The sequence below is a fragment of the Erinaceus europaeus genome, chromosome 16 (genome assembly GCF_950295315.1).
Source record: "Erinaceus europaeus chromosome 16, mEriEur2.1, whole genome shotgun sequence".
Classification (NCBI taxonomy): domain Eukaryota; kingdom Metazoa; phylum Chordata; class Mammalia; order Eulipotyphla; family Erinaceidae; genus Erinaceus; species Erinaceus europaeus.
Window position 1 is genome coordinate 47,555,161 of NC_080177.1, and position 16,933 is coordinate 47,572,093.

General features: G+C 40.4%; 1 protein-coding gene across 2 annotated transcripts in view; it reads left to right on the forward strand.

Moving 5' to 3' along the window:
- The window catches only part of INO80 (INO80 complex ATPase subunit), a 143,933-nt gene that overhangs the window by 41,506 nt on the left and 85,494 nt on the right, over positions 1-16,933 (forward strand). For both annotated transcript variants that reach the window (XM_060175111.1, XM_060175110.1), the window contains 4 exons: positions 5,437-5,557; positions 7,451-7,665; positions 12,391-12,444; positions 14,443-14,646. In XM_060175111.1, the coding sequence (XP_060031094.1) occupies positions 5,437-5,557; positions 7,451-7,665; positions 12,391-12,444; positions 14,443-14,646 (594 nt within the window). The remainder of the gene's footprint in view (positions 1-5,436; positions 5,558-7,450; positions 7,666-12,390; positions 12,445-14,442; positions 14,647-16,933) is intronic.

The window sequence follows — 16,933 nt, forward strand, 5'->3', positions numbered from 1 at the left end:
TGCTTAGTATTTATGTGCTGATTAAATATTAAAGATACATTATTTTATCTTCTAAAAAAATATTTAATCGGGGTCAAGTGGTAGCGCAGTAGGTTAAGCACAAGTGGTACAAAGCACAATGACTGGCGTAAGGATCCTGGTTCAAGCCCCCGGCTCCCCACCTGCAGGGAAGTCGCTTCACAGGCAGTGAAGCAGGTCTGCAGGTGTCTGTCGTTCTCTCCCCCCTCTGTCTTCCGCTCCTCTCTCCATTTCTGTCCTATCTAATAACTAATGACATCAGCAATAACAATAATAACCACAACAAGGGCAAAAAAGGGGGAAAAATGGCCTCCAGGAGCAGTGGATTCATGGTGCAGGCATTGAGCCCCAGCAATAACCCTGGAGGCAAAAAAAAAAAAATTTAATCATTTGTTTAGAGAGGGATAACCAGAATACTCTTCAACTCTGATATAAGGTGGTGCTGGGGAATGAACCTGCAGTTTCAGGGTCTTCAGGCATACAGATTGGTTTCTCTGACAGGCTGAGCTATTTCCCTGATCCCATAGCAATATGCTTAAATGGGTATTTGTTGTTGTTGAATATTCATATACAAAATAATGGGGAAAATGGCAGGCTTTTAAAGTACTTGAGGGACTGAGATAATGCTCACTGGGTAGTGTGAGGCCTTGCCATGCACATAGCTTGGCTTCAAGCCTTGGCACCATATGAGAGAGTCACAGCATGGTAAAAGAGGAGATGTGAAATCTGATATTGTGGTGTCTCTTTTTGTTTCTCTGTCTCACTCTAAATGAGTAAGTTAGCCTGGGAGCAGTGAAATTGCATGTGTGTGAGGTTCTGGTTCTGTTCAAGTGGTTACACACATGTAAAGGTGTGATCCTTTTGTGGTTTTAGTAGTTCATAGAGTAGTGTAGATCATCATTGTCATCATCATTGACATCAGGGTTATTGTGAGGGCTGGGTGCCTGCCAGCACTATTAATCCACTGCTTTTTTTTTTTTTCTTGTCCCTTTGTATTTTACTTGATAGGACACAAATTCAGAGGGGGAAGGGAAGCTAGAGGAGGAGAGAGAAAGACAATAATATAAATGAAACAACCTGTAGGCATTTATGTCTGACTTCTTACTGCTTAGCCTAATGCTAAGTCATTTATATTACATTTCATAACTTTGTTCCTTTTTATTGTCATATACTTCTGTGGGCAGACCTCATTTATGTATCAGTTGATGAACTGACTTAGCTACTTTCTTACTATTGTGAATATTGCTGCCCTGAAGATTTATGTGCAAGTTTATGGCCTTATGTTTTTGTCTTTTGTGTATATCCCTATTTGAAGAATGACTAGATAACATGGTATCTCTCCCCCCCCCCGCCACACACACACACACACACACACACTCTCACTGTGTTTGCACTGGGACTCAGTGCCAGCATGACTTCCAGTGGACCCCCACCCTTTTTTTTTTCTAGGTGCAAGATGATAGAGAGGCACAAAAAAGGGAAACACTGCAGGAGTGCTCTACAGTTCATGAAACTCCCTCTCAAACCCCCACCACCACCACCACAGGTCACCTGGGTCCTGTGCCCACTCTGCTAGGTAAACCAGCTACTGGTTTATCTGTGTTTACATTTTTTTTTGTGTGTGTGTGCCTCTAAAATGTTGCAATTTTATATTTATAAAAAGGAAACATTGACAAAATCATAGGATAAGAGGGGTACAACTTAGCACAATTCCTACCATCAGACTTCCATATCCCATCCCCTCCCCTGATAGCTTTCCTATTCTTTAACCCTCTGGGAGTATGGGCCCAAAGTCATTGTGGGATGCAGAAGGTGGAAGGTCTGGCTTCTGTAATTGTTTCCCCACTGAACATGGGCATTGACAGGTGGATCCATACTCCCAGCCTGTCTGTCTCTTTCCCTAGTGGGGAAGGGCTCTGGGAAAGCAGAGCTCCAAGGCACATTGGTGGTGTTGTCTGTCCAGGGAAGTCTGGTCGCATCCTGCTAGCATCTGGAACCTGGTGGCTGAAAAGAGAGTTAACATACAAAGCCAAACAAATTGTTGAACAATCATGGACCTAAAGGCTGGAATAGTGCAGATGAAGTGTGGGAGGTCCTCCATTTTATAGATAGCTAGTAGCATATTTTAGTTATATTTCAAAGGGCCTCTAGCTATACTAGTGTTTTTTGTTTTTTGCCTGAGCCTCAAATCCTGTGCTTACTTTTTAAGGAACCACCAGACTTTTCCAAAGGAACTGCACAGTCTAATATTACAATAATTGGATTTTAAGGTAGCTTATTATTTTTTTTTGAAGTACCCCTATCTTGGTAAGCCTCCCTTTATTCCCAAGTGTTATTTATTTATTTATTGCAGACAGAAATCAAGAGGGCCGTGGGGAGGTAGAGATTGAGATGACTGCATCACTGATTCACCACTCATGAAAGTCCCCCATGCCCCTTCTGCAAGTGGGTACCAGAAGCTTGAGTCTGAGTCCTTATACATGGTGACATGTATACTCAACCAGGTGTGCCATCACTCAGCCATGCTCCCAGGCTAATATTAGAATTATGGTATTATCAGGGCTAGTCTGATAACATAATGGTTATGTAAAAATACTTTCATACCTGAGGCACCAGTGGTGTCATGTTCAATCCTCTGCACCACCATAAGCCAGAACTGAGCAGTGCCTGATGAAAACAAAATAGATGATTGTTTTTGTTTGTGTTTTGTTTTGTTTTACCAGAGCACATTTGTTTTATTGTTGTAGTTATTTTTGTGGTTGTTACTGATGTTGTTGTTGGACAAGACAGAGAGAAATGGAGAGAGGAGGGGAAGACAGAGTGGAGAGAAAGATAGACTCGGCTACCCTGCAGGTGGGGAGCCGGGGGCTTGAACCGGAATCCTTATGCCAGTCCTTGTGCTTTGTGACACCTGTGCTACTGCCAGCCCCCTCACCCCTTTTTTAAATAGAGACAGAGGCAGAGAAAATAAAAGAGACATAACACCAAAGCTTCCTTCAGTGTAGTGGGGGGCGAGGCTTGAACATGAATTGTGTATATTGCAAAGCAGCTCACTATCCATGTGAGATGTTTCGATGCTCTTTCCTTTGTCACTTTACTTTTTTTCTTTTCCTTTTTCCTTATTTTCTTTTACTTAAATTTTTTTTATTATTTTCATTACTTTATTGGATAGAGACACCCAGAAATCAAAAGGGGAGGGGTGATAGAGAGGGCTAGAGAGAGACAGATACTTGCAACACTGCTTCACCACTTGCAAAACTTCCCCCCTGTAGATAGGGACCAGGAGCTCAACTCCTGGTCTTTGCATATTATGTAACGGGCACTCAACCAAGTCAACCCCCTTTTAAAATTTTATGAAGAATAGCCAGGGTTATAGCTGATACCTAGTGCCTGCATGATGAATCCATATATATATATATATTTTCCCCCCTTTTGGTTGTGTTTGTGGGTTTTGTTTTCATCAGGCACTGATATTTGTGTGTGTTTGTGTTTTGTTTTATTTCACCAGAGCACATTTGTTTTATTGTTGTAGTTATTTTTGTGGTTGTTACTGATGTTGTTGTTGGACAAGACAGAGAGAAATGGAGAGAGGAGGGGAAGACAGAGTGGAGAGAAAGATAGACTTGACTACCGGGTAGTAGTGCAGCGGGTTAAGTGCACGTGGTACAAAGCACAATGACTGGCATAAGGATCCTGGCTCCCCACCTGCAGGGAAGTCACTTCACAGGCAGTGAAGCAGGTCTGCAGGTGTCTGTCTTTCTCTCCCCCTCTTTGTTTTCTCCCCCTCTCCATTTCTGTCTTATCCAACAATGAATGACATCAGCAATAACAATAATAACCACAACAAGGCTACACAACAAGGGCAAAAAGGGGGGGGGAAATGGCCTTCAGGAGCAGTGGATTCATGGTGCAGGCACTGAGCCCCAGTAATAACCCTGGAGGCAAAAAATTAAAAAATGAAAAAAAAAAAGATTTTACTTATTTTTTTCATGAAGAATGAGAGATAGAGGGAGAGAGAACCAGATATCACTCTGGTGTATGTGCTGCCCGGGATTGAACTCCAAACCTCATGTTTGAGATTCCCATACTTTATCCACTGCGCCACCTCCCAGACCACTCTCATCTCATTTATCTTTTTTTTTTTTTAATATTTATTTATTCCCTTTTGTTGCCCTTGTTGCTTTATTGTTGTAGTTACTGATGTCGTTGTTGTTGGAGAGGACAGAGAAATGGAGAGAAATGGGGAAGACAGATAGGGAGAAAGATAGACACCTGTAGACCTGCTTCACCACTTGTGAAGGATCTAACTGGGATCCTTACACCAGTCCTTGCGCTTTGCGCCACGTGCGCTTAACCCGCTGTGCTACTGCCCAACTCCCTCATGTCATTTTTCTATGCTAGTTTCATTCTTAGAACAACTCATTTGTCTTTAAGATGGGAAAAAGATTCGTTAATAGATTTACTACCATATTTTAATTTCTATTCATATTGATTCATTAGAAGTAATAAAGACATAATCTGAGATCTGGAGGTCAATTGAATTAAATGATTGAATGATTATGAAGAGATAGATTATTCATGTGCTAGAATTCTAATAATATAGGCACTATATTAAGATCAGACTATTTAAGGGGCTGGGTGGTGGCGCACCTGGTTGAGTGCACATGTTACGATGTACAAGGACCCAGGTTCAAGTCCTCTTCCCCACCTGCAGGGGGAAAGCTTCACAAGTGGTGAAGCAGTACTCCGGGTGTCTCTCTGTCTCTTACCCTCTCTATCCCTCCCCTCTTAGTTTCTGACAGTCTATCCATTAAATACATAAAGACTAACAAAAAAAATTTTTAAAGAAAGATCAGGCTATTTATATTTATGTCCTTTCACATGGTAATGTGTGGGCTCAGCATTACTTGGTCATGTCATCTCTCTGTCTATCTCTCTATTTACCTTTTTTTTTTTTTTTTTGCTGGAGCTCTGTGTGGGCACTATGAATCTACTGCTCCTGGTGGGCATTTTTTTCCATTTTATGGGTAGGACAGAGAGAAATTGAGAGGGGAGGGGAAGACAGAGGGGGAAAGAAAAAGAAAGACTGAGAGAATAGATGTGACGTATTGGGACTGATTCATAACTCTGAACAAAATATAAGATAGAAATCAATAGCAGTCATCAGAAAATTTAGTAAAATTAGAGGACCTGTTGACGGTAAAAGAATAGTTTATTGTTAGTGAATTATATGTAAACAGCTTACTATATGGACAGTTTATGGACCTTTTTTGTTTTGAAATCAGGGAAATAATTCACTTTATGAATAATTTAGGAGCTGTGGTTTTTCTCTGGGACATCTTTTTGTAGTAAGGTTGATTTGGAAACTTATGTGGAACACAGTTCCATGTAGTCATACATCATATTTACCTGCTACAGTTGCAGCAATACCAATACTACAGTGCAGGCCTGCTCTCTACATATGATCCTTTCTATGAACAACAGAGGCATCTACTTGGTCCCAAAAAAAAGAAATTCAAAGAAGAAAAGAAATTTAAAGGTAAGCATATTGGCCTCCTGGCATATTTGAACATACTCCACAAAGTGAAATTCACTTTTTTTTAAAAAAAAATTAAGTTACTGATCAGTGAAAGAGACTGAGAGAACCCAGAGCATCACCGGCACGTGTAATGCTGATGATCAAAACTCATTCTTGTGAGTCTAACACCTTCTCTATTGTGCCACCTCCCAAGTGACAGAAATGGACTTTTATCTGAGAAAACCCTGATCTTTCCTATCTGACCTGCAAATACTGTTAACCTTAGGTCATATTTGTTTTATGATCTTCTCTAAAAATTAGGAATTCATAACAACTTTTGATTCTTAGCCAAAGGTTTAAGCCAATTAACATGTTCACAGTAGATTATATTGTTGTTGTAAGTAGTGATTTAAAATAGATCAGTTCCTGATGATTTTCTCTAGTGTTTGGATGTTTACCAGGAAATGTCCTTTCCTCTCTTATTTTGAACTCTCAGCAGCTGGAAATCAGGAAGGAAACAGGAAAGAAAAGATTTAACCTTTTGGTAGAAGGCAAGTTTTATTCCTGTGAAGATCTCAAAAGCACTCTTTCTTTTTTTTTTAATATTTATTTATTTATTTATTCCTTTTTTTGTTGCCCTTGTTTTTTTATTGTTGTACTTATTGATGTCATTGTTGTTAGATAGGACATAGAGAAATCAAGAGAGGAGGGGAAGACAGAGAAGGGGAGAGAAAGATAAACACCTGCAGACTTGCTTCACCGCCTGTGAAGTGGCTCCCCTGCAGGTGGGGGGGGGGGCTCTAACCGGGATCCTTACCTGGTGTCCTTGTGCTTCGCGCCCAGTGCACTTACCTTGCTGCACTACCACCCGACTTCCAAAAGGACTCTTTTTCAACCTTCTTCCCTTACAACCTCCCCATATATATATATTATATATATATAATATATAATATATATATATATGTTTATTTATTCCCTTTTCTTGTCCTTGTTGTTTTATTGTTGTAGTTATTATTGATGTTGTTGTTGTTGGATAGGACAGAGAGAAATGGAGAGAGGAGGGGAAGACAGAGAAGGGGAGAGAAAGACAGACACCTGCAGACCTGCTTCACTGCCTGTGAAGCGACTCCCCTGCAGATGGGGAGCTGGGGGCTCGAACTGAGATCCTTACACCGGTCTCTGAGCTTTGCGCCACCTGCACTAAACCCTCTGTGCTACCTCTCGACTCCCACAACTTCCTCTTTTATCCTGTCTCAGCACTCTCCTCCTCAAATATGTTTTTCTCCGTACTCTCCTCAAGTATGTTTTGGTTTTAATTTTCACATATGATTTTTCTTTTCAGGAGACTTAGTATCATGTCAATTAATGTATGCTTTCCTTTCCTTTCTCTGTATCCACTTTGCATTGGTATTAAGTAGAAATGTCTCCTTCCTTTTGACCATTACTTGAACGCATTTTAATTTTTATTAATTTTTTTATTTATTTAAAAAAGGAGACATTAACAAAACCATAGGACAAGAGGGGTACAACTCCACACAATTCCCACTACCAGCTCTTCGTATCCCATCCCCTCCCCTGATACTTTCCTATTCTTTATCCCTCTGGGAGTATGGACCCAAGGTCATTGTGGGATGCAGAAGGTGGAAGGTGAATTTTAATTTTTATGTCTTTGTTCCTATTAATGGGTTGAAATGAAATGTGGTTCTTAGCTTTCATTCTGTATTTCTTTTTTCATCTAGAGTGTTCTTTATCTATCTTCTGCTTTGAATATTTGTGGAAATGAATAGTTAAAAAGGAGAAACACTGCTCACCTTACTGGAGTGAGGAAATAACATTGATGAAAAATGATGTTGTTTGTGACTGTCTCCTTGGGAAAAAAGTTACAACCTACTTAGAGTCTGTTTCCTTTTGTAGCCAAGTTGAAAAAAGTGAAGAAAAAAAGACGAAGGGATGAAGAACTTTCCTCTGAAGAATCCCCTCGTCGTCATCACCACCAAACCAAAGTCTTTGCCAAGTTCTCTCACGATGCACCTCCTCCTGGGACCAAGAAGAAGCACTTATCCATCGAGCAGCTTAATGCTCGGCGTAGGAAAGTGTGGCTCAGCATTGTGAAAAAGGAACTGCCTAAAGTAAGTGAGCAGTGAGAATAGGCTTTTCTCTTTGCTCTCTGCACAGCAGTTATGAGAGCTAGGTATCGTCACAGATCCCAGGAAGCAAGCTAGCCTGCTAGAACACAAATTATGATGAGTAGTACTCTCTTAGGTGAACAGCTTTTTATTAGAATTCACCAAACAGTTAATATTGTCATATTTTCAGTCTTGGAAAATGGAAGACAGCTTCTTTGAGGCAGTCATGCAGTTTCCATACTTATAGCCATGGACTTTCGTTTTTTTTTTGTTTTTTTTTAATATTTTTTATTTTATTTATTCCCTTTTGTTGCCCTTGTTGTTTTATTGTTGTAGTTATTATTGTTGTTGTCGTTGTTGTTGGATAGGACAGAGAGAAACGGAGAGAGGAGGGGAAGACAGAGAGGAGGAGAGAAAGATAGACACCTGCAGACCTGCTTCACCGCCTGTGAAGCGACTCCCCTGCAGGTGGGGAGCTGGGGTTCGAACCGGGATCCTTATGCCGGTCCTTGTGCTTTGCGCCACCTGCGCTTAACCCACTGCGCTACAGCCCGACTCCTGGACTTTCGTTTTTATCAGAGACTGCTAAACTCAGGTTTTTGGCAGTCCTGGGTATCGAACCTGGAACCTTTAGTGCCTCAAGCAGGTAAGTTTTCCTGCCTAACTGCTATGCTATCTCCTCTGATCATGGAGATTTGATGGCAGATTTTTAGATACAGATAGTGAAAGTTCAACTAAAGGTGGAAATGTTTCTTAGCAGATTTATAGACATTTGGATGTTACTGAGTAATCTCAGGCAGTATAGGGGAAGGCGAATGCTTCGAGAGAAATGTGTAAGCATTCTTCCAGTTTGGTAACATTTTGCTTAAATCTTATTTTAATCTTAAAAGTTATTAGGGGAGAGGGTTGGGCAGTAGCACACCGGGTTAAGCACATACTATATAGTACGAAGTGCAAGGACCTGTGCAAGGATCCTGGTTGGAGCCCCTAGCTCTCCACCTGCAGGGGGTTACTTCACAAGTGGTGAAGCAGGTCTATAGGTGTTTATCTTCCTCTCCTCCTCCCCTCTCAATTTCTCTCTGTCCTATCCAATAAAATGCAAAAAAATAGCCTCCAGGAGTAGTGTGTTCATGGCACTGAGCCCCAGTGATAACTCTGGAGGCAAAATATATATGTATATATATATGTATATATATTAGAAGAATTGGGTAGTGATACATACACCCAGTTAAGGGCACATATTACCATGTGTAAGGACCCAGAATTGAGTCCCTGCTTCCCACCTACTAGGGGCGCTTTACAAGTGGTAAAGCAGGTCTGGAGGTGTTTATCATTCTCTCTCCCTCTCTCTCCCTCTCCCCTCCCAATTTCTTGCTGTCCTATCAAATATAGTAGAATGAGAAGGAAAAAATGGCCGCCAGAAGTAGTAGATTCATAGTGCCAGCACCAAGCTCCAATGATAATCCTTGTGACAATAAAAAAAGTTACTAGAAACTATAAGGAGTGTCCATATACTCTTTCTCAGATTTACCAATTTATAATTTTATTCAGGTAATTAACATAAATTTATTTTAATCCTAATTGAAATATGAACAAGATATTTCATGAATTTTTCTCACTCAATTTGAAGGTTAGTGCGAAGCTTTGTGACTTTGAAGTGCCTATTACTTCAGTTTTTTTTTTTTTTCTTACTAAAATTATTTACTTATCCAGGTCACATCATACCATACCATGGATGGCAGATCACTGCAGAAATACCTCTTCTCTCTCTCCTACTCATCTCTCCATCTAAAAATAAATAAGTAAATAAAAATTTGTCTGGGAAAGTACTATGTCATGTATGTGTGATGCCCTGAGTTCATTCACTGGCACCACATTAGAAAAGTTTTTTTTTTTTTCCTGATCCATAGACCATGTTCAGATTTTATCAGTTGTCTCAATAATATTCTTTTTATTTTATTTTTAAAATTATTTTATTATCTTTATTTATTTATTGGATAGAGACATCCAGAAATCAAGAGGGAAGAGGTGATAGAGATGGAGAGAGATGCACTGCTCAGCTCTGGCTTATGGTCGTGCAGGGGATTGAACTTGGGACCTTGGAGCCTCAGGCATGAAAGTTCCTTTGCATAACCATTATGCTATCTACCCCTGCCCTGCTTTACCCACCATTTGTGAAACTTTCCTCCTTCAGGTGGAGACTAGGGGCTTGAACTGATGTCCTTGCACATTGTAACATGTGCACTCAACATGGTGTGCCCGGCCCCTCAATAATGTTCTTTATAGAGTTTTTTTTTCCCCAGCCCAGAGTCTGATCTCGAATTACATATTGCATTTAATTATTGCATCTCTTTAATAGTTAATGTGCCCTCCCCAGTCTTTCAGCCTTCACCTTCAAACTGTAGTAATTCCTCCACTTTCTTCTTCCATGACTTAAAAAATTCTTTATCATCATCATAATTAGAGATGTAATAGAACTTTACAAAATTATAAAATACCAGTGATACAACACTTTACATACTTTACACACTTTACATACTTTACAATGCTTTACATACGACATACTTTCACACCCCTAAAGGGTGTATGTAAGTCAATGCACCCTCAACTAAAGTCTTGTGCTTCTTTTTCCCATAACCACTGTAGTTCTAACAAAGTCTGAAAGTGAGTTTGGTTACTTTTATTTTAGTCAATTTAATGTGCTTTAGCCATCTGGTAGTTTTCATTCACCTCCAGTTGTATATATGTTGTCCCAGGTGAGACAACCTCATCTTTAATGATTGCTGAGTAGTATCCCATTGACTATCCCATCATGACTTTTTTTTTAATAGGCACAGAATAGGCACCTTATCATTTCATAAGGTGTTTCCTGGTTTTAGTTTGTATGATGTTTCTTTATGACTAGATTTGACTTGTGCATTTTAGCGGGACTTTCATAGTAGGACATGACCCTTTTGGTATGGCACATCAGAAGGGTTATGATACATGTTACAACATAGGTGATACTAGTTTTGAATCCTTGGCATAGTGGTGCTTCTCTGCTGAACAGTGATAGGTTTTCCCCATAGCCGTTAGTATTTTTGTAGAAACAACTCATTTCTTATGTCTTCTTGATAATTGACCTGTGTGTTGGTATTTGGTGAAACGGCTTCAGATGATAAGGATTTCAGTGGAGATGTTTAATGTTTTCTGCTTTTAACTGGTAATAACGCCTTAAGATTAGTAAGGGGGAGTTTTTTGTTTTTTGTTTTTCCTCCAGGGTTATTGCTGGGCTAGGTGCCTGCACCATGAATCCACCACTCCTGGAGGCCATTTTTTCCTGCACCATGAATCCACCACTCCTGGAGGCCATTTTTCCCCCTTTTGTTGACCTTGTTGTAGTTATTATTATTACCACTGTTGATGTTGTTTGTTGTTGGGTAGGACAGAGAGAAATGGAGAGAGGAGGGGAAGACAGAGGGGGGAGAGAAAGATAGACACCTGCAGACCTGCTTCACCGCCTGTGAAGCGACTCCCCTGCAGGTGGGGAGCCAGGGGCTCAACAGGGATTCTTACGCCGGTCCTTGCGCTTTGCGCGCTTAACCCACTGCGCCACCGCCCAACCCCCAGGGGAAGTTTTTTTTATAAAAGCCCTAGCAATATCTTGAAGCAAAGAATTTGAATTTAGAATATTATGAAGATGCCTGTCAGGACCACTAGGTAACTTGAGCTCATTGTCTCTTTGGAATTGAGGGGATAGTTCTCTATCTCTCTCTTTTTAAAAAAATATTTATTCCCTTTTGTTGCCCTTGCTATTTTATTGTTGTAGTTATTATTGATGTCGTTGTTGTTGGATAGGACAGAGAGAAATGGAGGAGGGGAAGACAGAGAGGGGGAGAGAAAGATAGACACCTGCAGACCTGCTTCACCACCTGTGAAGCAGCTCCCCTGCAGGTGAGGAGCTGGGGGCTCCAACCGGGACCTTACGCTGGTCCTTGAGCTTTGCGCCATGTGTGCTTAACCCCGCTGTGCCTGACTCCTGGGAGAGCTCTTTTATAGAGAACCATCAGTTCCTCTTCTGACTTCTCCCATGCCAGTTGAACATCCTGGAAAATGCAGCTTCTTTATTATCAGGGTGCTTTTTTCTACCCAAAGTAGAACTTGATAAGCTACTTGAGACTTTTTATGAGCTCCTGAGTTACTCTCTGTTATTAGTTCATCTTATAATTTTTTGTTGTTGAAGATGAGACTTAACATAAGTAGTGGCAGAAATGTAGTAATGGTGGCAGGAGGCTTACCATGACTGGAAATAAGACTAGAATCACAAACTGCAGGGCTAAAGGCATTAGCCTTTGTCCTAACGATTGCCGAATTTAGGTGTTCTGCTTTGTCAGCTTCTTTGCTGATCTTCCTTAGAAAGCAGGGGTTCAGTTAGGGTGGTGGTAGGGGTATAACTTCCAAGTCTATTATTTCAAGCCCAATATATAAGGTTAAGCTGTTTCCAAAGGTATGTGTAAGACTCATGCTAGGACAGCTAGCCACAGCACTAGCTTGTTTTTAATACTGCTCTAGTAGCTAGCTACATGTTTAGTTCTTAATCCATCTGAATGACTTCTAGAAGTAATATATCTTGAGTATACATGTTTGGCTTTACATTTTGTTTTCTAACTCCTGAGTTGAATGAAAAACAATGTCAATGTTATTTTAATAAGGAATAGTAAATGAAATAACTGTTTTTCATTGTTTTAGGCCAACAAACAGAAGGCTTCAGCTCGAAACTTGTTTCTCACTAATAGCCGAAAGGTATTGTAGTTCTACAATTTTCATTTTAATGTTTTCTAGTATATATTCTTGTTCTTTGAATCCATTTCTTCTCTGTAGTGATAATAAGTCTAGTAGTATCTAAGAGCTTCTTAATGTTCTCAATCTATTCTTTAAATAAATTCATTTTTCCTTACTTTTCTGGTATTTGAACCTTATTGAATAAGACAGTAGCCACACTGATTCCTGAACAGGGCACAGAATCTTATTTATATCTATTATATCAGGACCAGGTGGTGGTGCACACGTTATTACACACAGAGACCCAGGATCCAGCCCCTAGTCCCCACCTGCAAGAGGAAAGCTTCACAGGTAGTGAAGCAAGGCTGCAGGTGTCTGTCTCTTTGTCTCTCTACCTCTTCATTTCCTCAATTTCCCTCTCTTTTTTTTGCCTCCAGAGTTATTACTGTGAATCCAGTGCTCCTGGAGGCTATTTTTTTCCTTTTTGTTACCCATGTCATTTATCATCATCGTTGTTATTATTATTATTGTTATAGCTATTGTTGTTGGATAGGACAGAGAGAAATCAAGAGAGGAGGGGAAGACAGAGAGGGGTAGAGAAAGACAGACACCTGTAGACCTGCTTCACCACTTGTGAAGCAAGTGGGGAGCTAGGGACTCGAACTGGGATCCTTACACTGGTCCTTGCACTTTGTGCCATTTGCGCTTAACCTGCTGCACTACCACCCATCTTCCCCCCTGTTTCTATCCAATAAATAAATAAACAAACAAATAAATAAACCAAAACTATTATATATAAGAAATGACATCGTGGTCCAGGAGGTGGTGCAGTGGATAAAGCATTGGATTCTCAACCATGAGATCCTGAGTTTGATCCCCGGCAGCACATGTACCAGAGTCATGTCTGCTTCTTTCTCTCCTCCTGTCTTTCTCATGAATAAATAAATAAATTCTTTTAAAAAATATTATTAAAATATTAATAAAATTAATTAATAAAAATTATTATTAAAACATTAATGCCATCCCTTAGAAGGTGCAATTTCCTTTGAGGACCATGAGGGCTAGATGACATAGTGTTGCTTTTTTTTTTTTCCCTCTAAGCTGGTAAGGCTCCTCCTTTTTTTTTATTTAAATTTTTTAATATTTATTTATTCCCCTTTTTTGTTGTTGCAGTTATTGTTGTTGATGATGTCATTGTTGTTGGATAGGACAGAGAGAAATGGAGAGAGGAGGGGAAGACAAAGGGGGAGAGAAAGATAGACACCTGCAGACCTGCTTCACCTGTGAAGCGACTTCCCTGCAGGTGGGGAGCTGGGGGCTCGAACAGGGATCCTTACACTGGTCCTTGCACTTTTTACCATGTGCACTTAACCTGCTGCGCTACTCCCTGACTCCCTCCTCTTCTTTAAAATGGGATTGATAATAATGCCAACTGCATGGTGTTTTGTGAATAAATCAGTGAATACCGAAAACCAATGTAATAATGAATCTAGTTGTATCTAAGAGAGTTTCTTAATGTTATCAATCTATTCTTTAAATAAATTTGTTTTTTCTTACTTTTCTGGTATTCCTAGCCTCTAATAATTACTGATAACTGTTATTAACATTATTAACATTAATATTAACATAATATTTTGTAACTTCGCATTATGTTTCAGGTGTTTTGTGTGTGTGTATTAACTTCACAGGCAGTGTGTCTATAGGTTTTTTTTTTTTTTTTAGAGCACTGTTCAGCTGTGGCTATGGTGGTATAGGGAATTGAACCTGCAACCTCATAGCCTCAGGCATGAGAGTCTATTTGCATATTCATTATACTATCTCCTCCACCCTTCTACAGGTTTATTAACCATCTTATCTCAGGGTATGTAACTAACAGGGTCACAGTAGTATTAATCAAATTGAGGGAGAAAGAGAGGTGGCCATTGGAGCACTGTGTACACTGAATATATTGGGAACCCAGGAACACTGACCATAAAGTCAAATCCTCCTTCACGGTGATAAAATTGTTGTCCTCTCCAGCTTGCCCACCAGTGCATGAAGGAGGTGCGCCGGGCTGCTCTACAGGTCCAAAAGAACTGTAAGGAGACCTTGCCACGTGCTCGCCGTCTAACCAAGGAGATGCTTCTGTATTGGAAAAAATATGAAAAGGTGGAGAAGGAGCACCGCAAGCGTGCAGAGAAAGAAGCCTTGGAGCAGCGGAAGTTGGATGAGGAAATGAGGGAGGTAGGACCAAACCACAAGATTTTGAAAACCACAGTTGCTATAGTCACATAACAGATAGGGCTGACATGCACACAGAAGACCTGTATCTGTTCCCCAACAACTAAATGACAAGTCAGTACTCTGTGGCCTATCTGCCTGTCTCTCATAAAACATTACAGAGAGGAAGGTTACTTTGTACTCCATAATTTATGTGTCTAACTACTGAAATTGTTAAAATATATATATATGACAATTTTGAGGATAGTGATTTTTATTTCTTTCAGTAAGATGCTTTTGTTAGACTTGACTTTTCCTCTTCTACTTTATTCTTTGCAACCATATTCCTGTGTATGTCTCTGGAGGACCAAAAAAATATAAAAAAATAAAAAAGGCCAACTTGGAAATTACCTCAGTGATAAGCGCACAAGACTTGCAAGTATAAGCTTCTGAATTCAGTCCTTAGCACTGTGTGTCATAGTGATGTTCTCTCTGTCCTCTCTCATTAATAAATACATCTTAAAAACAAAATAAAGAATAAACAAAAGAAAAAGCAGCTTATAGCTTAACTTGGCTTGGTTCTAGGTACTGATTTAATTTTTCTGAAAGATCAGTATTGAGTAACAAATGGAAAACTAACTAACCCACAGACCAGGCAGTGGCACAACCAGTTAAGCACACATAGTACCATGCACAGAGACCTGGGTTTGAGCTCCCATTCCCCACCTGCAGCAGGGATACTACTTCACAAGCAGTGAAGCAGGTCTTCATCTTTCTATCTCCCCCTCCCCTCTCAATTTCTCTATCCTATTGAATAAAATGGGAATGGTGGTGGGGGAGAGGTTGGCTGCCAGGAGCAGTGGATTCATAGTGCCAGCACCAAGCTCCAGCAACAGGAGGCAACACTCTCTCTCTCCCTCTCCCTCTCCCTCTCCCTCTCCCTCTCCCTCTCCCTCTCCCTCTCCCTCTCCCTCTCCCTCTCCCTCTCCCTCCCCCTCCCCCTCCCCCTCTCCCTGTCTCTCTCTCCCTCTCTCTCTCTCCCTCTCTCTCTCACATACACACACACACACACACACACACTTAACTGACAAAAGCGTTCTCAGACCCATCCACCAATTTTGTTGCTTTTATTTTCAACCTTTACTTTCCCTTCCTTCCTTCCTTCCTTCCTTCCTTCCTTCCTTCCTTCCTTCCTTCCCTTCTCTCTCTCTCTTTTAAGATTTTATTTATTTATTAACCAGAAAGATGGGGGGGAGGGGAAGAACCAGACGTCACTCTGGTACCTGTGCTGCTGGGGACTGAACTCGAGACCTCATGCTTGAGGATTTGCAGCTTTTTTTTTTTGAGGATTTGTGCCACCTCCTGGACCACCTTCTCTTCCTTCCTTCCTTCCTTCCTTCCTTCCTTCCTTCCTTCCTCTCTCTCTTTCTTTTTCTCATTCTTTTTTTCCCTGAGGTTTCATTGCTCTAGGACTCTTTTTTTATTTTTTCCCAGAGACAAAGACGCAGAGAGAAAGTGAATAAGACCACACACAACACTGAAGCTTCCTTTCAATGTGGTGAAGGTCAAACCTAGTTTGTGCACATGACAAAGCAGCACAATATCCAAGTGAGGTCCATTTTGCTAGCTGAACAACCTGCCAGTACTCTTGCTATCTCTGAAGGCAACTAGTACAGATTGTGTATTGTTTAAGAACAAACAAGAATCATGGTCCGGGAGGATCACAGTGGATAAAGCATTGGACTCTCAAGCATGAGGTCTTGAGTTCCCAGCAGCACATTCTCCAGAGTGATGTCTGGTTCTTTTTCTCTCCTTCTATTTTTCTCATCAATGAATAAATAAAATCTTAAAAAGAAGGAAGGAAGAAAGAAAGAGAAAGCGAGAATTAAAGACTGGATAATGTTGCCTTTTACATATAGGTTTTGTTTGTTTAATAGAGACAAAGAAATTGAGAGGGAGGGGGGAATAGAGAGGAAGAGAGAAAGAAACCTGCAGGTGGGGATCGGCAGCTTGAACATGGGTCTTTGTGTATAGTAATGTACTGTTTACTTAGTGCCCTACCATCTGGCTCCTGATATAGGTAATATTCTTGTTGGGAAATTGTAGAGCCTCTTCTGAGCTCTTAATCTTCCATCTTTCATCATGTCTTAGAGAATGAAGATGGATTTTGCCTATTTCTTTTTTTTTTTTTAAGATCTTATTTATTTATTAATGAGAAAGATAGGAGAAGAGAGAGAAATAACCAGACATCACTCTGGTACATGTGCTGCCAGGGATTGAACTCAGGACCTCATGCTTGAGAACCCAGTGC